The following is a 19583-nucleotide window of genomic DNA, read 5'->3' on the forward strand; positions in this document are numbered from 1 at the left end:
TCAAAACGGCCAGTTTTACTCCGGAAAAGACGTACAGATGTACCCAACCTTTGAGGTTATTGCAAGATACCCTATTTTTCTGCGTTGGATCAGCTCTTTTGTTGTTTGAGAGTGTTGTTTCGGGGTTGAGAGGAAGACCCTTGTCGCAAGTTCCGCGCTAACAGTTATTTAGGGGTCGTCCTGTACCTGTAGTTAGCCCTTCTTGGCGCAGAGCGGACCGGGGCTCGCCCCGGTCTACCCGGCCGGTCGGGTCCAGGCTCTCACATTGAGCATAGCGAGCAAGATCAGACCGTGAAGATATCAGACTCAGAGCGCGATGACACCAGGACGCAAGGTACCGGATCGCGGGAAACACCAAATAGTAATCCAAAAACAGAACCAGCGCGGGAGCAAGGCCGGATCACGATGCACATATCTATGATTCTGGTCGTGGGATACTATACACCAGAAACGGTCACGTTGCCCACGCTTGCCAGGATCCAAGGCAACTAGGATCAGGACCGCCGTTGTGAATAAGCTAGGTACATTGCCCGGAAAGGCAAAAACTGAACGCTTCTATGTGTTCCATTCTTGCAACGCAATTGAATAGCTGGCTTTCTAAGATCATGCTATGCCTCCTGCTAAACACGCTCATCTATATCTGCTACTTGCGCTCTCTCCGTTCACCAAACCTCCCACTTCTGCCCACCCATAGCACACAGCCTATTGAAGAGCTGATCCCTCAGCGGCACAGCTGACAGGACATAGGCGTTCCCGTTGCGGTCCTTGATCTCAATCCCGTCAGCGACGTCGCGTTCCATGGCCCAGCCCACCGCCAATTTGGTCTTGACACCAATCCCGCTATGCTTCTTCAACTCGGTGATATCCGCGGCACGAACACGCCAGTCCTCATTGAACGCCACCACCCCGCCAGGCCCGATCTTCACATGCCCAGGCTTCCCCTCCCAGCGGGCACTAAACTCCGCCGGCCCCTCCCTCTCGTCACCGGCACCCTCGGCGGGGACAGCACCCAGACGGTTCTTGGCGCTCTCGCGCCCGGCTTTGGCACGCAGCTTGTCGGCCTGCAGCGCCGCCCGCACGCCCAGCTTGGTGCTGCCCTTGACGAACGCCAGGAACCTGCTGGTCTTGGGCCCGCCGACGTCCTTGATCTCCGAGTCCGGTCCGCCGGCCTGGTCGAGCTTGTCCGGGTCGGCGGCCTCGGCGCGCTCGATCTCGTCCTGCGTGGCGCCGAGGGGCGCGTTGGCGCCGTCTGCGGACATGTCGGACCCCGAGAGCGGCAGCGGCTCCTTGGGCGGGTTCTTGTCGGTGCTCGGGGCTGGCGGGAAGGGCGTGCCGTGGGCTTCGCCCAGGCGGAGGAGCGTGAGGGCCAGCTGGGCGTTGTTCGGTACGCCGTGCAGGATGTGCGCCTCCGGGCGCAGCAGCTGCGTCCAGACTGGGTGCCAGCGGTCGAGCCAATGGGTGGCGCGCTGGATTAGGGGGTCGCTGAAGAACACGACGCCGGTGAGGAATGTGATGGCTTTCACGATTGACGATGCGGAGAAGAGGATGGAGAGTAGGAGGACGGGAGACAGAAGACCTGCGAGGCGGACTCGGTGCGTTTCCCGGGGAAAAGGGGGCGTTGGGTCCAGTGCACTGCGTGAACCCTATGTCAGTGGACTGTTCATGTGGCTTGTGGAAGGGTTGGTCAGGAACCTACTTTGCGACGCGCTCCCAATTGTCCGAAATGAAGTGCAGGAGCCGCAGGGCGGGCAGCATCTTGGACCACATGATGGTCTCCATGGGGTACTTCGTCTTGTCATGCGACGGGTCCTTTACGCCAGCCGCTCTGTCTTTGGCCACAGCAAACAGGGTTGTCGCCTGATTTGGCTGCGGCATGCTGTCGGTAGGGTGCTCCTCTCCCTTCTGGTTCTCCGGCTCAGACTTTGGGTCCTGCGCAGTCAGCGTGTTCACGGCGATCCCAACCACGCCCGTCACAAAGTTGCTGGCCTCGTTCTCAACCGATTCGCCCTTGAGGTTCTCGGGCGCGCCCGTCACAGCATCCGTTGCGCCGAGCACGCCGGCCCGAGGCTTTGTCAAGCCGCCGGTCGCCATGTCCACCAAGGCCATCGGGGCTGGCGGGAACAGCACACTGCGAGCTCTTGGCGAAACACATAGTGCCATCGCAGTGGCGGTAAGGACAGCGATGAGGATGTTGAAGTACCACGCCGCGAAGTACACCTGAAAGGACTTAGTGACGGTAACGCAGGGATATGGGCTTGTTCAAGTGTTGGCTTACTGCACAGAATGCGCCTGTTCTCTGTGGTTCAAGCCAGGAACGCAACCTTGAGATGTGCTTCACACCTGCGAGCATTCCGAGGAGCTGAGATAACAGTTAGCAACTACCCCTAAACGGCACAGATCACATTACCAGTAACAGCTTACCGGCCCCATGTATAGCCTCTCGATCTGGCTACGGAACTTGTTGGCAGAGAACTCGGCTTCGTCGGCCAAGTTCAAATCCAAGCCGCTGGGCGGGATCTTGCCGGTCTCCTTGATGTAAAACACTTGCTGTGTGTGTCCTGGTTAGCAAAAAGCCGGCACAACCCACCCCCCCCTCCCCTTCCATGACATCGTCATGACACGACATGCTCCGTACCTTATTGAAGCGTCTCACGAGCACCCAAAAATCCTCATTGCTCAGCCCTTCTACTAGGCGGGCGACATCCCCCGGCTCCCTGTTCCAGCCATGGTCGACCAGGTTGCCACCCTCGATGACTGTCGCTTCGACTGCCAGCGCATGCGAGTCGGTTGGCTTTTCCGCGATGCTGTCGGATATGGTACCCCCGTTACCGTCTGCTTTCGGTTCAGTAGCAGTACCCAGGTCACTAACATCTGTCTTTGGCTCGGTGCCTAGGTCTCTCAGGACCACTCCTTCAGGGCGAGCCATATGGCGCAATGCGGTCTGTGGCAAGACCGTTTATCAATTTTTTGATGCGTTGATAAGTCACAACTGTGTAGGCCTTTAGAAATTCATTAATTGAACCTACTCTTACAGGTCTTGCTTATTATAGGCGATTTCACTGCCAAGATTGGCAACACAGAAGTTGAGCTCAACTTCCCTCTCATGACGTCAAAGTGGGCGGTTCGACAATGACGTTCGTTCTACGGCTGAACAACACAACACCGTGAAACCGCTCCATAGGTCCTCCGGCTCCCCGTAAAAACACCAATACTGGACAATGCCCGATTTTGCGATGTTTTACTACGGTAATCAGGACGCAATCGGAAGGGCCTGGGCCCCTAGCTCGTACCGGCTCGTACTCGGTGAAAGACGTACATACACCTTGATCTCGTAGTTTTGCCCCAATGCACCCAACTCCTGGCGTATTCTGCGCCTATGGACTTCCAGGACCCCTGAGAAAAAAAAAGCAAGCACTATCTCTCTGTAATAAACTGCACGCACTTACATACAAAGGTAACAACACATCACCTCCTCGACTCGCCATCACTAGCGTCCCCGCGGGCCGCCCTACGCGCCTTGGCACTGGCCTTGAGCTGCTCCCACCTCTCGCGGTACTTCTCGACCGTCAGCTGCAGCTTCAGGTGGTCCTTCTCCAGGCTCTGCATGCGCTTGACCATCTCGCCCAGCTGCTCTTCCAGCTCCCGATTCCGCCTCCTCAGCGCCGCCTCCCCCGTCACCGCGGCAGCCACTCCACTACTAGTACTAGTAGTAGCTAGTCCAGGGGTGGTGGGCGAGTCGGGCCGCTGCAGCCTCAGGCTCTGGGCCAGCGCCATGTGCGAGCTCTGCGAGTTCAGCTCGAAAGCGTGCAGCCGCTTGCTGAGCTTGTCCAGCACGTCCTTGAGGCTGGCGTTCTCGAGCTGCAGCTCCTCGATCACGTTGCGCAGCTCCTTCTCGGTCGACCGGCTCTGGCTCTTGCCACCCAGCCGCCGCTTGCGGAAGGTCGGCGACAGTGGAGCGGCGGAGCCTTGCTGCGACTCCCGCGCGTCCACGAAGTCGTCGTCTTCGGCTTCCATCTCTACGTTGTTGTTGTTGTTGTTGTTGTCGTCGTTGCCCCCGCTGTGGATGGATGATGCCGCCATGCGACGCTTCTCCTTGCGTTCGTGGTTCAGGATGCTCGCGTACGACGCGGTGTGGCCGCTCGTGGGCACTACGTAGAAGGAATCGTTGGCGCCATGGCTGTCGCGCTCCAGTGAGCGGAGCGTGGCGCGCGAGTAGATTTTGGTGAGATCGGGTTCAGCAGCTGACGTGGAGTGTCTCGTATTCCGTGGTGGTTTCCTGTGGGGTGGTTCGGGGGTAGGCGCGGTTGGTGCGGGTGTAGTAGCTTCCTCTGAGATGAGGGGAAGACCGGAGAACACGAGCGGCAGGGGGAGCCGATTGAATAGACTCCCGAAGGTGTTGTAGAATCTCGAGAACCCGTCGTCGCTCGGCACCGGGCTGGCCGGCTCGGATTTCGAGGGCTTGCTGGCCGTGTCCTCCCTGATCGCCGGGGGTACTCCGCTTGGCTTCCGTGATAGCTCCGGTGCTTTGCCCGTCGTGACGCCCTCCTTCCGCTCCCTGCGCGGGTGCACCTCGAGGCTTCCAGGCGCTTGGTCGTTGGACACGCTAGGAGTCAACGGTTGTGTGCTATAGCTTGCCTTGATGCCCCGGGCAGATGCGAGGTTGGTCGCGATCGACGATGAGAGGTTGCGCCCCGGATATCGATTGTGCGAGATGCGCGGCACCGGTTTTGCTAGAGGAACTTGTTCGGCCGCGGGAGCTTCTTTTAGGGTCTGCGCCGCCTTGGAATCGTTTTGTGCTGCCGCCTCCTTCTCATCTTCCTCCTTCTCGTCTTCCTCGGGGATGGGAATGTCATCCCAAAGAATGGTGCGAGATGTGCAGCCCGCGATGGGCAGCTTCAACCGCTCTGACAGCCGTCTGTGGTGGCGCTCCAGCAACCCAAGTATCCGCAGCGCTTCGATGCTGCTCGTGGTCTTGGATGCGTTTGCGAATTCGCCTGCTGCCTGGGCGTGCTCGTTGATCGCAACCGTCGTGTTGGAGGTTTGTGTCGCAATCGCCGCGGCGCGCGCGTGGTCGTGGGCCTACAGAGGTCAGATACAGCTGGGAACCTACATCGATGAATCTACCTTGATCAAGGGCGACGAGTCCATCTCACAGTCTGTAGCACATACACTTGTCGGCGCTGCAAGGCTTCGAGCGAGGTTGATGAATGGTCAAGGGATGGCGGGGGTACCGTAAGGCTGGGCCAAGTACCCACGTACCTTAACTAAACGTTAGCGCAGCAGCTGCTTAGTGAGCTTATCTTATCGCACCCTTGCACGAGCTTGTAAGGAGCAATTGCCATGCTTGGGCTTGGCATCATCAGCGGGACACTCAAACCCGGAACTCAAGAGAAGGAAGACAGGGAGCCAACATCAAACACTGACGAGGGGTTCGTATTCTCCTCCTCATCATCGTAACGCCGGTCTAAGAATCTAAGCCTCTCATCACTCTTCCCCTTCAACCGCAGCCTCTTGTCGCGTGTTGCTGGATTCCGTCCGACCTTCATTAGCACGCCCTCTTGGCACTATGACGATGACATCGTTGTCTCAGTAGCTGCAATGCCATAGCAGAGAGGGTCCTATTAACAGCGATCTACGCCACAACGCTGCCAGAATGGACAGTTCGTCAAACCACGGCCTTGGGAAGCTTCTGCCCAAGGCGATCACAGCAAAACGCCGGCGCAGCAAAGCCTCATCGACAGCCAGCAATGATGATGCTGAGGCGCACAATGACGGAATCAGCAGTCGCAGCGCCGCTGGCAGCGACGCTCACTCGATTAGCGGCACCATCAACAGCAACCACAGCAACAACAGCAACAACAGCACCGAAAAGACATTGGACTCAGATCTGGATCCGTAAGTATACAGCTTGCCCACCGTTGATTCCTCCCATTTGCCAATTCGCCCAACCTTGTCTTTTTTTTGGCGGGGAATTCCGAGTACTATTCGTATATCCGCGTATAGGTCGTACATGTACAGCGTGCGCTGCAGCGATCTATGCGCGGATAGCGCTAACCGAGAGCTTGGTCCCACCTGGCTCTCGGCGACGGTGCCTGCGCCTCCCCCAGGCGGCGTTTCTCCTCACGTTGGCCGTCGTCATCCGCCTCATCAAGTCTCACGGTCATTTCTTATATAAGATCCCGGGTCTGCCGGATTCGTCATCTTCGCCACATTGCTTTTCTTTGTGTATTTCTTAGGGGCTGGCCCTGGTTTGCCACGGCAACTGACATCACTCCCGCTCGTTAGCCCGAACCGCAGGTCCACCGCCATCTCTGTGCATCCGCCTCAAGTTATCGCTCCGGACGTCGTAGACACCACGTCTCCCGCCTCCACACGATCCTCTACCTTTCCTAACGGAAGTACCGAAAGCCTCGAATCCTCAAAGTCTCTCGCACGAAGCCGGACTAACCTCGAGACCCCCGGACCTCGGAAAAAGCGGTCCTCGAGCCGGCTGCGAGACGTATTCAAGCCGAAGAAGAGCTTGGGCGACGGAGAGGAAACTGCCGCTCACAACGAGTCCCAGGAAGCCACTCCGTCACCGAAACCTGACGCAGAACCGAAGGCATCAACCGACAGCAACCGGCGGCTTTCACGAGGTCAAAAGCTTGAGCCGTTGAACACGCGACCTCGCACACCTCCAGGCGAGGCGGTACCGCCAGTAGTGATTGTGAATACGCCGCCAACGCCCACCGAAACGCAGCCGGGCTCTGCTGCGGGTGACAGCCTACGTCGGCCCGCTGATGCCGTTCTTGCTGAGAGCATGATCGGTCAACGACGGAGGGCAGGGTCCAATGCTGGCCCGAGCAAGCTGTCGACCATCACAACCGCCCCGCTGACACCCACACCCGAAAACCCCCCGGCATCGGCCAACAATCCCACCGCTACCTTTTTCTCCTCCATGTTCTCTGCGGTCCAGAACACCGCCAACTCGCTCAGCACTACAATACCGGCCCTGGCTCAGGGGGCTGGAAAGAACAAGGGAGGCCCGGGAAATGAGCAAGGCGAAAGGGGACAAGACACAGTCGAAGTGGAGTCCACAGCATCCCAGAGACCGTCTACGGAGCCGAAGGAACCGGCAGTCAAGACGCTAGGTATGGGTGACCTCAGTCTCAGCCAGCTAGGCATTGCCGACGCACCCAGTACTGCGCCCAGTCCTGTTATAGCCCGCTTCGCGGAAACTGGAACGCGAAGGAGGTCAGATTCTGCGCCCGCAGATCCCCATGCACTTGGCATTGATCTCACCGAGGACGCCCGGCCGCGGTCGATCCACGAAGCTGCAGGCGGCGAGCGGACACCGCCGGCCGGCAGCCTCTATGAAGGCAAGGCCGGCGTGCAGCGTAGCGGCAGCATCCGCAGCGCCATTGGCCATCGCAGGAACCGCGGCAGCAGCATTGCCACCCACGCGACCTCGGCTGCGAGCACGATCGGCGCTGCCATTGCGGCCGCCAACTCGTCGCTCGTCAACCCCGCCAGCAGCAGTGCTCCCGCGCCCAAGCTCACGGGCTTTGCCGTCGCAAACAAGAAGCGCAACCGAGACTTCCACGCATTGTTCAAGAGCGTGCCGGATGATGACTATCTGATCGAGGACTACAGCTGCGCCTTGCAGCGGGAAATCCTCGCACACGGCCGCTTGTATATCTCAGAGGGCCATCTATGCTTCAGTAGCAACATTCTTGGTTGGGTGACTACGCTTGTTATGAGCTTCGACGAGATCGTCGCGGTCGAGAAGCGGAGCACTGCGTTGGTGTTCAAGAACGGCCTTGAGATTTCCACACTGCACGCCAAGCACATCTTTGCCTCGTTTGCCAGCCGCGACACCACGTACGATCTCATCATCAAGATCTGGAAGCTCGGCCACCCTCACCTGCAGAGCTCGCTCAACGGCGTCCGTCTGGAAGAGCCGGGCGGCGACCGGACCGAAAAGGTCGACCTTGAGTCAGTGTCCGCACCTGGTAGTCACAGAGACGACAGCGTCACGGCTTCCGACGACGAGAGCGGGGATGATGAAGACGTTTACGATGAGGATGAGGATGAGGACGACGGCCACGCTGCCGGGCCGCCATCTGATGGGCAGGCCTCGGACGTCGCGGAGAAGGCTGCCCAGCGTAAGGTGTCGGGCACCGCGGCAGCTCCGGAGAAGCTTGAGGGCGGCGCGCCCGCGGGCGGAGCCGACTTCCCCGGCCCCGCGACCCATGCGCCGACAGACTGCGGGGATGCGTCCACACACTTCGAAAAGGTGCTGGGTGACGACGTCATCCCCGCGCCCTTGGGCAAAGTCTACAATCTCATGTTCGGCCCGGCCTCCGCAGGCTGGATGGGCAAGTGGCTCACGACGGATCAAAAGTGTTTCGACCTCCAGATGGAGGATAAGCGCGGCCTGACGGACGAGGTTAGGTCACGCACCTTCACCTACATTAAGCCCCTGTCGGCTTCGATCGGGCCGAAGCAGACAAAGTGCATCGTCACCGAAACACTCGAGAACATTGATCTGGAGAAGGCTGTCAACGTCCTCGTCAGCACTCAGAATCCCGACGTCCCCAGCGGCAACATCTTCGTCGTCAAGACCAAGTACTGTCTGACCTGGGCGGAAAACAACGGCACCCGCGTGCAGATCAACAACGTCATAGAATGGTCCGGCAAGAGCTGGCTGAAAGGTATGTGTCACTCCCCTTAGCTGACTGTATATGGAGCGCTAGGCTGACCGTTTAGGTCCCATCGAGAAGGGTGCCAACGAGGGGCAGGCCCAGTACTGCAAGGACCTGTTTGCAGGCCTCAAAGCCGCCGTCTCTTCCCGGGCGCGGTCCGGCAGTGCGCTCAACGGCGCTGCCGCCCGCGGCAAGAAGCGCGGCCGCAAGAACAAGGCGACCCTGGCCTCGAGCACCGTCAGCGACGCCGAGGGATCCCTCAAGGGCCCCGCCAAGCAGAGCTGGGGCCTCTTCGAACCGGCCCGTCCGATCCTCGGTCCCGTCGTCGACACGATCAGGCCGATCCTTACCGGCAACGTCGTCTACGGCCTGCTGGTCGGTCTGTTGGTGGCCTCGTGGTTTGGGTTCGGTACTCGCCCCAGCGCGCCGCGGTACAGCCACGACCCGGCATACGCGAACGCCCCGCAACGGCTGGCGGCGTACGAGGAGATATGGCGGAGGGAGGAGAGCGATCTGTGGGAGTGGATCGAGGAGCGGGTCGGGCTGGAGAGACTGGGCACGGACCCGCCGCTGCGGAAGAGGAGCGTGGATCCGAGGACGGTGGAGGAGAAGCTGAGGGAAGAGAGGATGGATGAGCGGGAGCTCCGCGAGGCGATACGCGTGACCGAGGAGCATCTGGAGGTGCTGAAGGCGGTGGTGGATAAGAAGGAATATGGGAGGTGACGATGCCTACTAACTAACTACCCTGCCTGCGGCTGGCGCCGATTTCGTTTTCTTGTGTCAATTTGGTCAGGGGGATTGGGTATCGGCTGTACATACATACATACATAAGCGGGTGATTTAGGCATCTAAGAGCGTTTTGAGTGTCGTACAGCTTCGTAGTGTATTAAAGAGTGCTTCACGATTTTTGCTGTGCTTACAGGAGATAATTTCGTAGTGCGGTTGTCTGTCCGAGCAGTACCTATGTGAGCCTCCCAGGATATACGGTCCAGTTCGTTCATCATGGCCCCTATTAACGGGCGCAGGCATCAGGGTATTCACTCAGGTAGACACAGCTGACAGTATGGATGCACCCCCCTCAGACAGGCCTTCTTCGGCTCCCAAAAATCTCTTTTCGCTCGTCAACATGTATTGATCCCTAAGGTACCTACAAACAAGGAGTTACCAGGATGGCATTAACACCCAATGAATGCAGCTGACTAACTAACCGCTTGCCCAACGCCGAAAACAATGCAGATCCCATTGCCGCAAAGCACATCCTGTATTGTACAAGTAGAAGTATGTACCGTACAGACCACCTGCGCTCTTGCCACGCGCCCCATTCCGGACTCTACAGTAGATAGATAAATGGGATACCTACTACTAGTAGTTACCAAACCTCAGGCCCAAACCTTCCCCTCTCCGGCACGCTCCGATACGCACACGCCCGCCAGTCACACCCGCGTTTATACACCTCGGTGCCCCACCAGCTAAAGCCCTTCATCAGGCCCGGGTAGACAAACCCAAAGAAGACCACGACAATGCCGAACGCCAAGCCGGAATCCAGCGCCGCGCTCAGCGTCATGGTGTATTTCGCCCACCACCTCGGCGCCCTGCGCTTGACGAGGTAGTTGAACACGTAGCAGACGACGGCCCAGACCGAGAAGTTCAGCCCCGTGGCGGGCGGGATCCAGCCCAGCGAGCCGAAGAGCACGGGCAGGTTGATCTTGCGCACGAGGCTGTCCCTGCGGCGGCGGGCGTACAGCCAGAGCGGGATGGGCAGCACGGCGCCGACGGCGAAGGCCCAGACCAGGGGGCGATAGGTGGCGCCGGGCCCGAAGAACTCGGCGGGGCCGACGACGCCCCAGAGGATGGAGCCGTTGAAGTGCACGCGGGCGATGGGGCAGGTGAAGCCGTTGATGGCGTCGGGCGTGCAGAGGCCCGGGATGTGGGCGAACATCCAGTTGAGGATGGCGATCTGCGTGACCGACGAGATGACGGTCGCGACGATCTGCACGGCGAACAGAATGCGCGGCGGGATCTTCATGTAGTGGCCCAGCTTGAGGTCGGCGGCGAACTTGATGCCCTGCGCCGACGAGATGTAGCCGTACGTGACGAAGACCATGTTGGCGACGGGCCGGCCGGGGAAGAGCATGCCGGCGATCAGCTGGCAGATCAGGTAGATGGAGGAGTGCTGGTTGGTCACGGCCATGATGATGCCGATCGGGATGAAGAGCACGGTGCAGATGCCGAGGGCCAGGAGGAGGCCATACCAGGGGAGGTGGACGGGGTAGCTGAGTATGTTAGTTTGGTTTTCCACTCCCCCTTTCTTTTGGACTTCTCGGGGGGGGGGCACCCACTATTCCACGACAAAGATGCCGATCGCTGTCATAGAAACGAATGTCATCAAGTACCACAGCATAGGCGCGTCCTTGTACCGCCTCATCAGACGGTTGTGGACATCCTCGCGGCTCATGAGGTTGTCGAAGCTCTGGGACGCTCTGGTCGCTCGTGGCCGCCGCCCATTCGAAGCCCCGGCTGGCCCTTCGCTCGACTCGGATACCGGCTGGTACCCACCCTTCGACTCCCCCGCCGACTCCTCCAACGACCGCTTCCACTGCGTCCAGATGTCCCTGCCGTGCCAACAGACGGTGTGGGTCACGAGAGACGCCAGCCCGGCAAACTGCACCGCATAGCTCAGCACGTACGTGATGGGGAGGAACACCCTGCTGTACTGCGAGTACGCCTCCCGGTCGAACAAGAAGTCTTTGGTCAGGACCTTGCTGACATCGTAGACGTTTCCCGTGTTGTCGAAGACGGCTGCCGACAGGATGGGCATGTACGACGAATACAGCCAGTTGCTGTAGTAGGCAATCGGGGCCACGATCCACATCACCACCACGAGGCCCCCGACGACGTTCATAGCCGCCCAGAAAGGGGTGAGCAGAGGGGACCCGATGTACGCCACCTGCGCCCAGTCGAACGTCAGCGGCAACAGGCCCAGCCCCGAGACGACGCCGAACAGGTTGGCGACCACCACATTGTCGGGCGCCAACCAGGTGACCACGTTGAAGTAGCTCAGCGCCGGCATCAGCAGGCCAGGCAGGAAGTAGAAGAGGAAGGCGCCCAGCCACACGGCGTAGAAGAAGCGCCACCTGCTGACCCGCCAGCCGTCCGCCTCCTTGTTCTCCTCCTTGTGGAGCGTGGTGAACATCGCGGCCGACATGAGCGTGCCCGGCCATATCATGCCACTGGGCCGGACCAGGAAGCGCCGCGTGAGGCCGGCAAACGTGTAGCCCAGGATCTGGGTCGACAGCGTGAGCAGGAGCTGGTAGGCGATGCTGGCTTCCTGCTTGTAGAACTGCGTCTGCTCGACGATGACATCGGTCGCAAACGCGAACCCGAACGAGACATTGCTGCTCACATAGACGCAGCTGTGCTCCTTCTCGTTCCAGCGGCCTTGAGCAAGCCACAGCCGCAGTCGATCGAGCCTGCTCCTGTCCTCCAGAGGAACAAAATGCGACACCGACCCTGTGCTGCTAGGCGTGGTGCTGTCGGCCCGGAACCCGTCGATGTACTCCTCCGGCGGGTCGTTTGGCCGTTTGAGAAGGTAGTCCCACAGCAGACCGAGGGGGTGGACCATTAGCAATGCTATGACTGGCGTGATTGCAACACTGGGGTATCTCAGAGCGAAAAACAAGTTGGTCGAAGAGCCGAGAATGGAGAAGAGTATCGACAGGGCCCACATCCGGGGGGTGTTGATAGAGAGGCTAGTGTTGTCAGTGGACGAGACGGAGGCTCGGACCTGGGCGTACGGCGAGTTGTCCGGCGGGTCTTCCTCCTCGACGACATCCGAATCGGAGACGTAAGATCTACCGTCTTCGTCCCCTGACACCTCCGGAGGATCGGCGAGGTCGTTTAACAACGAGGTGTCCGTGGTGCCGAAGCGGCTCTCAAGCCCGCCGATGGTGGTTGCATGCCCGAGGCTCTCTTCGGACTTCCTCACTACCCATCTTTGCCCCGGTGACCTGGGCTGGGAGCTGCTGTCCCGGCGTCGTCTCATCCCCGTTCGGCCCAGCGAGTGCCCGCTCGCATCCGAGACTGTCCGAGCCTTCACGGAGGAACGGGCAGATTCCTCATCGGCGCTCTCATCCGATGGACGCGGGGTGATGGAGCCGTACGAGGGGCTCCCGGAGCCGTCCGCCGAGCGCGTCGGGAGAAGCTCCTCGCTCATATGTTCGGCTGCGGCTGCGCGCATGCTCTGATCAGCCGGGGCCACTGTCGACGTTCGTCCGCGGCCATTGGAATCGGCACGTCCAGGTCCAGGCTCGGCCCTGTTGTGCGATGGCGATGACACCCCCGTGTCACGGGTGTAGAGAGGGGCCGCAGAAGGTTCGGCAAGCGGCCGCGTGGAGTCCCTCCCGATTGCGGGTCCTGCGGCCAGGGGCTGTAGCAAAAAACCTTCGTCAACAATCGCAGAGGTGTGGTCTGATGGAGCGCTTCTGCTGCCGGGCAGCGTCATAGGTTGCCGCTCTAGGATTGGTGCAGGTAAGAAAGTCCGCTATGCTGGCGACTGGAGCGTTGGTGTGGGTGCAACGGCCATCCAGCTGCGGGGGCCTTGAGCTCCCTACCACCACATGGGATAAGTAGGAGGGACGAAGCTGCAGGACACGCTTCCAGCAATCCTGCTTCCTTATCGGACCCTGAAGAGTCCAAGGTAAGGACAGTCAGCTCGCAAGGTTAATGTTGGAGCTGTCCGAGGCTTACTGTGTAATTGAAGCGGATGTTGGGTCGACTCGGTTGAGCCGCGGAAGATGTCATGCTCGGTACGTATCGGCCCCCACACTAACCCCGGTTCCCGGGGGCGCTAGCTCACATTTGACTTGCTGAGCTTGACACTGTGTTTGACCAGATGGGAAGGATAGTGATAGACAATTCATTTAGAAGAAGCTAGAGGACGGATGTCTCTCTTGTTCGGCGAGGATCATATCATTCTTGGGCATGTAAAACTGCAATTTTGATGGTATGCAATCCCCTGCAGCCGGGGGGGAGCCGCTTCTTGACTGTAGCGGGAAGCGGGATGGGGAGTGAGGTTTGCCGTGCATCCCGCGCACCCACCTTTTCTGTCCACCGGATTTCATGCAAGGGTCGACATCATCAGCAATAAACTTGTACAGAAGCACAGCCGCCAACACTTGAATTAGGGCTGGCGCTTTGGGTTGACGATTGTGACTGGTGTCATCGTGCCTCATGGCCGAGTTCTCGGTGGAGGGAGAAATGGCGTCGCTCAACGCCGCCAAGCGGCATCTCAGGGCTGCCATGAAAGTCAAGCTCCAGGCCGTGTCCCAGGACTCCGTAGTGTCACAGAGTACGGCGCTTCACGAACGTGCATTGCAAGACGCAGCTAAACGATGCTAGGCTCAACGGTCTACAGCACTCTCAAAACCGTCAAGGGCTATGTGGGCGCGAAGCGCATCAGCGTCTTCCTCTCAATGCCTACCGGCGAGATCCAGACGGACGCCATCGTGAGGGACGCCCTTGCAGCCGGCAAGGAGGTCTTCATTCCCTACCTCCACAAGAATCCAGTCGAAGGCCCCGGTCTGCCCGCACGCGTCATGGACATGGTCCGCCTGAGAGACCTAGCCGACTACGAGTCGCTGCAGCCGGATAAGTGGGGTATTCCGAGCGTCGATCCGGCCACCGTGCCCGCGAGGCAACGCGTATTCGGCGGCGCTGATGCTCCGCACTCGGATAGCACGCTGCTGGATCTCGTCCTGATGCCCGGCGTCGCCTTCGACACTGACCCTGCAAACGGCGCCGTCAGGCGGCTCGGACACGGCAAGGGCTTCTATGACTACTTTCTCTTTCGGCACAGGCTAAAGGCGGGCTCGCTTGGAAAGCAGGAGTCTCCTGTATTGCTTCTTGGCTTAGCCCTGTCTGAGCAGTTCCTATCTCCATCCGAGGGGGCGGTACCTGTTGGTCCCCTAGATCAACCTCTGGACGGCCTCATCCTCGGGGACGGCACGGTCAGGGGCCCGCTCGCCCCTGCAAACACAACAGACTAATTCCCACACAAATTTTGCCGTGCGCCTGTCCCGCCTGCCTATGGTATCCCATTTTCGTAGTATTGCCGTGTCAGATATCACAGAAATCGAATCGCATCACGCCCTCGTCTCGGAAGAGCACTGTTGTTGTGGACGCCTCCTCAGGACAGGCTCTGGATGAGGGAGACGTTGTCGCCTTTCAGAAGGATTTGCTATAGGCCAGTCAGCCCCAGCTCACACGGTCCTCCCAGCGGACAACATACCCCCAATGGCCTCCTTGTCTCGGTATCGTTCGTCTTAGAAATCTGCTTCACCTCGACCGCGTCGTCGATCTGGGGAGTCAGACAGGGTCGTCTCAATGGGTACACAGGTTACTCACGACAAGGTTCATGAACTCGTCAAATCCCTAGATGGACCGTTAGAGACGGTGCGATGTGAGATGGTCATGTTTCTTACCCGGATCGTGCCCACGATGCGGATCGATAGCTGCTCGTAGAGCCAGATCTGCACGGTCGAGCGTTGCTGCAAAAGACGGAAAAGGAAGTTAATAGGCGGCAACAGAACTCTGCGGCCGCCGCCACCTCCTCTGCCAGTCATTGCGGTTGTTGGCGTCTTTTAAACGGGAGGAAGGATTGGGGGGCGAAGTGTGCGTTGCAGTTGCTCTCTAACCCGTCGGTCGCGCTTGGCTTGCCGGTGTTCAGAAATCTGGCGGAGCACTTGCGTCGGCGAGCCGATCGCCTGGTATTTTAGGCAGCTGGTCCGTGCCCGCCCCTCTTTTCAAGCACGGTGCTTCCTTGGTGGGGCATTGCCATCAGCGGCAGCCTGACGTTTTCTGCTTGTCCGGCGCTTGGGGCCGCCTGCCATGATTGTTGACACTCAACCACGCAAACCATCTCACCTCGCCTTCTCTCCACTGCCTTCCGCGCTGAAGCCAGTACCGCAGGGTCTCCCAAGGCAACTGCATCCTCGACAGCACCTCCTTCCCCGCGCGCTTTGTCGAGCTTCGTCTTTCACGCAGTCAGTGGGGGAGTCAAGCAGGAAGGAGGGGCAGATCGGTACCACGGATACAGCTCCCGGGATTGTCGCATAGACGACGCTTGCGATATCCGCGACTCCGCTCCTACCTCGTCTTTAACATACTACAGCCGTCATGATGGCTTCGAACGGCGCTCAGGAAAGCTTCGCCGTCCCGAACGTGCTGGCAGCCATGCTGACCATGCGGAGCGGAGATCCTGAGAAGAAGAAGGTCGCGGTCGACTATCTGGGCAGGTTTCAGAAATCGGTCAGTTCTTTTCGCGCGTTGGGCATCCTGGACGGCCACTTACGGTCTGACAGAACGACGCTTGGACGACAACGATATCCATCCTCCAAAACTCGACCGAGGCGGAAGCGCAGCTGTTCGCCGCAACAACTCTGAAGGGCAAGGTACTTGAGCCACGACCACCGAACAGTTCACAAGATACAGGCCACTGATATGACAAAGATCACATACGATCTCGCAACTCAAATCTCGGAGGGCGACCTACCTGCGCTGCGCAGCCAGATCCTGCTGCTACTCAAGAAGTTCGCCGGGGGCCCCAAACCCGTCCGGGTCCAGCTATGTGTGTGCCTGGCGATTTTGGCCATTCAGATGCAGACATGGAAGGATGTCCTGCCCACCGTTGTCTCAGCGCTCGGGAACGACGTTGCGAGTCACGCCTGCATCCTCGACTTCCTGCGCGTGCTTCCGGAAGAGGTCACCGAAGGCCGAAAGATCACCTTGTCTGTACGTGGATCGATTTGCCGCGACTTGCGTCTACTACCTCGACCTCCCGTTTGCGCGGATCGACCTGGGATCAGTATCTAATTCAGTCGTGATAGGAAGAAGACCTCACCCAGAGGACATCAGAGCTGCTGGCAGACAATGCCGAACAGGTAGTGCAGCTGCTCGTCAACTACGCACAGTCTTCACGTGAGTGCCCCTGCCCAAGCTCTCGCACGGTCGATGCTAACGTTACCAAGCTGCTGCCGCAACCAACCCACAGCTCTTTGAGTGCATCAGCTCATGGCTCCGGGAGGTGCCTGTCAGCGTCATCGTCAACTCAACCCTGATGAACGCTGTTATGCATGGGGTAACGGACGACAAGTCGCTGCAGGCCGCCGCCGAGTGCCTAGGGATCATCTGCAGGGAAACGAAGGACGTAGATGACAACTACGAGACCATCCAAGCCTTGCTGCCCAGGGTTCTTGAGCTCAGGCCGCGCATTCAGGCTTTGGTAGACGAGGACGACACCGAGGGGTTCAAGGCGATCACTAGGGTGTTTGCAGATGCTGGCGAGTCGTGGGTCTTGATCATAGCCCGCCAACCGCAGCATTTCCGTCCCCTTGTCGACTGTCTACTGGAGTGCTGCGCAAGGGATAAGGAGCGAGACGTCATTGGCTACACCTTCAACTTCTGGTACGAGCTGAAGCAGTATCTCACGCTCGACCACTACATGGAGGCGCGGGTGCAGCTCGTCGACGTCTACGCGAAGCTTGTCGACATTCTGCTCACGCAGCTCGAGTACCCGCACTCCGACAATCCGAACGAGCTTGACCTCTTCGATGGTGACCGGGAGCAGGAGGAGAAGTTCCGCGAGTTCCGTCACCACATGGGGGACACACTCAAGGATGCATGCGAGGTTATGGGTGTGGCTGCCTGCCTGAGCAAGGTACATGACGCAATCAAGCTCTGGCAGGAGAAGTACGGCAGCCAAGCGACGCCGACGTCGGTTCCCCATTGGCAGTCGCTCGAAGCTCCTCTGTTCGCGATGCGGGCGATGGGCCGCATGGTGGACTCACACGACAGCAGTGTTCTACCTCAGATTTTCCCACTCCTGGTGCAGATTCCGATCAGCAATGAGAAGCTGCGGTTCGCCGCCATCATGGTCTTTGGCCGATACACCGAATGGACGGCAGCGCATCCGGAGTTCCTTGAGCCACAATTTCAATACATCGTCTCGTCCTTCCAGGCCGAGTCGCAGGAGATCCTCCGCGCGGCTGCGCAGGCCTTCATGTACTTCTGCGTCGACTGCAAGCAGCTCCTCGGTCCTCAGGTTCTCCAGCTGCAGGTATTCTACGACCAGATCCTCGATAAGCTGCCCGTGTCCAGCAAGGAGGAAATTACAGAGGGCGTCGCCTACGTTGTTGGTGTCCAGAAGGCCGAGGACTTGTACAAGCTCCTCAAGCTCTATGCCGACCCCCTCGTACAGCGATTGATGGTCAAGGCCAACAATGCGACCGAGAACAAGGCGAAACTCGACCTTGCCGGTGAGTATGCTGCTTGTCCTACATAGATGAACCAGAGCTGACTTGGCAGACCATATCAACCTCCTCACCTACTTCGTGCAGCACGTTGTGCCATATATCCCGAGCAACGCCGAGAACCCCGCGGTAAAGTACTGGCAAGAGGTGTTCCCCATCTTGTCCACCATCCTTGAGAACTTTATCGACTTTGTTCCCATTTGCGAGCGGGTCTGCCGTTGCTGGCGGTTTATGGTCATCTCATATCGGGCGGCCATCACACCTCTATTGGGCCCGCTTGCCAACAAGCTGGCAGAAGGGTTTGCACGGTCCAAGCAAGGCTGCTTCCTCTGGGCCACGAGCGCGATTCTTCGCGAATTCTCCGAAGACAGGGAGCACGTGGACGAGGGGATCACCGACAACATCTACATATTCTTCGAGGCGCAGGCGACGAGTGTGCTCCGCACCATGAGCGACCTGCCGCCTGCCGACCTTCCAGACGTTATCGAGGACTTTTACCGCCTTCTTATCGACGCCCTCCTCTACTACCCGACCAAACTCATCCCGTCACCCCTATTTACGCCCATCTTCCAGGCGGCCATCTCCGCCCTGGCCCTGGAGAAGCAGGAGCCCGTTTCTGCTGCACTGCACTATATCCGGGACCTGCTCACCTACGGCGGCCCGAACCCCGCCGGGTCCGGCAGCGAGCTCGGCGCAGCAGGCGAGCAGTTGCGCGGGATCGTCAAGCAGCTGCTCCTCACGCAGGGCGAAGCGCTGATTAAGCAGACGCTGGCCGGCATGATGATCACGTTCCCGCGCGACTGCTTCGCCGACGGCAGCGGCGTGCTGCTGGGCATGTTCGAGCTGCTGCCGGCCGAGACGACCCAGTGGGTCGACCGCACCATCCGCATGCTTCCGCAGGGCACCATCACGCCCGCCGAGGCCGACCGCCTGATGGCCAAGATCCGTGAGAAGCTGCAGGGCACCGACGTCGCTAGTGTCCGGCAGATCCGCGTACTCCTGCAGGATTTCACGAATACCTACAGGCGGCGGTACGTAGCGCCCCGCGACGGGCTGGGCCAGCTCGAGGCGGCGCGCTTCCACTTTGCGGGCTAGCGGCCACCGAATGGGCGGAGGAGGCATTGTGTGCATGCGGGATGGGAGGTTCCTCCTGTCTAGTCCGCGGTGTCGAGTCAACGTGGGTGCTGAAGATACACGTTCCGCACAATGTCGAGGGAAGGGAATTTAGGTTGGAGGGTTGTGGAGTAATGTCTGCAGAGGCGCGGAGGATCATGCATTAGACGGAACGGCGGGTGAATGGAAACGACGACGTGCTGGGCTGGGAAAGTGAACGACGATTGCGTTCGGGGCTGCTTCGAGGAAGCAATGGATGTAGATGGGTTATGTTAGTAGGCAGAATACCTTACCCTTATTTAGGCACTTGGTGTTGATGGATGGTATACCGCGAGATGACAGGGCCTGGATTTACAGGAAATCAAAAGTGAGGGGGGGCACTCATGATGGGTATGGGAGGGGGGGAGCGCATATCAAACCATCTTTAGGAAGACCAGGTATTAGTAGCACGATATCCCACTTTGGAGAACATAAGATCGGT

General features: G+C 59.2%; 7 protein-coding genes across 7 annotated transcripts; 3 read left to right on the top strand and 4 right to left on the bottom strand.

Moving 5' to 3' along the window:
- Window positions 1-215: 215 nt before the first annotated feature.
- B0T15DRAFT_179991 (uncharacterized protein) lies at window positions 216-3082 on the bottom strand. The gene is made up of 5 exons (XM_062862295.1): window positions 2636-3082; window positions 2422-2547; window positions 2276-2359; window positions 1697-2217; window positions 216-1632 (listed from the first exon to the last, which is right to left on the bottom strand). The coding sequence occupies exons 1-5, from the start codon at window positions 2924-2926 to the stop codon at window positions 663-665; spliced, it is 1992 nt and encodes a 663-aa protein (XP_062723264.1). The 5' UTR covers window positions 2927-3082; the 3' UTR covers window positions 216-662.
- Window positions 3083-3109: 27 nt separating this feature from the next.
- B0T15DRAFT_530366 (uncharacterized protein) lies at window positions 3110-5226 on the bottom strand. The gene is made up of 2 exons (XM_062869165.1): window positions 5125-5226; window positions 3110-5079 (listed from the first exon to the last, which is right to left on the bottom strand). The coding sequence occupies exons 1-2, from the start codon at window positions 5146-5148 to the stop codon at window positions 3466-3468; spliced, it is 1638 nt and encodes a 545-aa protein (XP_062723265.1). The 5' UTR covers window positions 5149-5226; the 3' UTR covers window positions 3110-3465.
- Window positions 5227-5371: 145 nt separating this feature from the next.
- On the top strand, window positions 5372-9588 carry B0T15DRAFT_530368 (uncharacterized protein). The gene is made up of 3 exons (XM_062869166.1): window positions 5372-5895; window positions 6286-8693; window positions 8749-9588. Exons 1-3 carry the CDS (start codon window positions 5654-5656, stop codon window positions 9405-9407), a joined length of 3309 nt encoding a protein of 1102 aa, XP_062723266.1. The 5' UTR covers window positions 5372-5653; the 3' UTR covers window positions 9408-9588.
- Window positions 9589-9958: 370 nt separating this feature from the next.
- B0T15DRAFT_180105 (OPT oligopeptide transporter protein-domain-containing protein) lies at window positions 9959-13394 on the bottom strand. Its single transcript, XM_062862296.1, has 2 exons — window positions 11024-13394; window positions 9959-10957 (listed from the first exon to the last, which is right to left on the bottom strand). The coding sequence occupies exons 1-2, from the start codon at window positions 13183-13185 to the stop codon at window positions 10054-10056; spliced, it is 3066 nt and encodes a 1021-aa protein (XP_062723267.1). The 5' UTR covers window positions 13186-13394; the 3' UTR covers window positions 9959-10053.
- A 546-nt stretch (window positions 13395-13940) lies between these two features.
- B0T15DRAFT_394581 (uncharacterized protein) lies at window positions 13941-14728 on the top strand (the record flags this gene model as incomplete). The annotated part of the gene is made up of 2 exons (XM_062864733.1): window positions 13941-14031; window positions 14082-14728. 2 exons carry the CDS (start codon window positions 13941-13943, stop codon window positions 14726-14728), a joined length of 738 nt encoding a protein of 245 aa, XP_062723268.1.
- Window positions 14729-14868: 140 nt separating this feature from the next.
- B0T15DRAFT_492968 (uncharacterized protein) lies at window positions 14869-15304 on the bottom strand (the record flags this gene model as incomplete). Its single annotated transcript, XM_062866900.1, has 4 exons — window positions 14869-14919; window positions 14971-15039; window positions 15087-15113; window positions 15164-15304. The coding sequence occupies 4 exons, from the start codon at window positions 15302-15304 to the stop codon at window positions 14869-14871; spliced, it is 288 nt and encodes a 95-aa protein (XP_062723269.1).
- A 97-nt stretch (window positions 15305-15401) lies between these two features.
- B0T15DRAFT_530379 (armadillo-type protein) lies at window positions 15402-19583 on the top strand. Its single transcript, XM_062869167.1, has 6 exons — window positions 15402-15989; window positions 16043-16132; window positions 16191-16472; window positions 16568-16658; window positions 16709-17995; window positions 18045-19583. The coding sequence occupies exons 1-6, from the start codon at window positions 15858-15860 to the stop codon at window positions 19082-19084; spliced, it is 2922 nt and encodes a 973-aa protein (XP_062723270.1). The 5' UTR covers window positions 15402-15857; the 3' UTR covers window positions 19085-19583.

This window comes from Chaetomium strumarium (genome assembly GCF_033439665.1).
Source record: "Chaetomium strumarium strain CBS 333.67 chromosome Unknown B0T15scaffold_3, whole genome shotgun sequence".
Classification (NCBI taxonomy): Eukaryota; Fungi; Ascomycota; class Sordariomycetes; order Sordariales; family Chaetomiaceae; genus Chaetomium; species Chaetomium strumarium.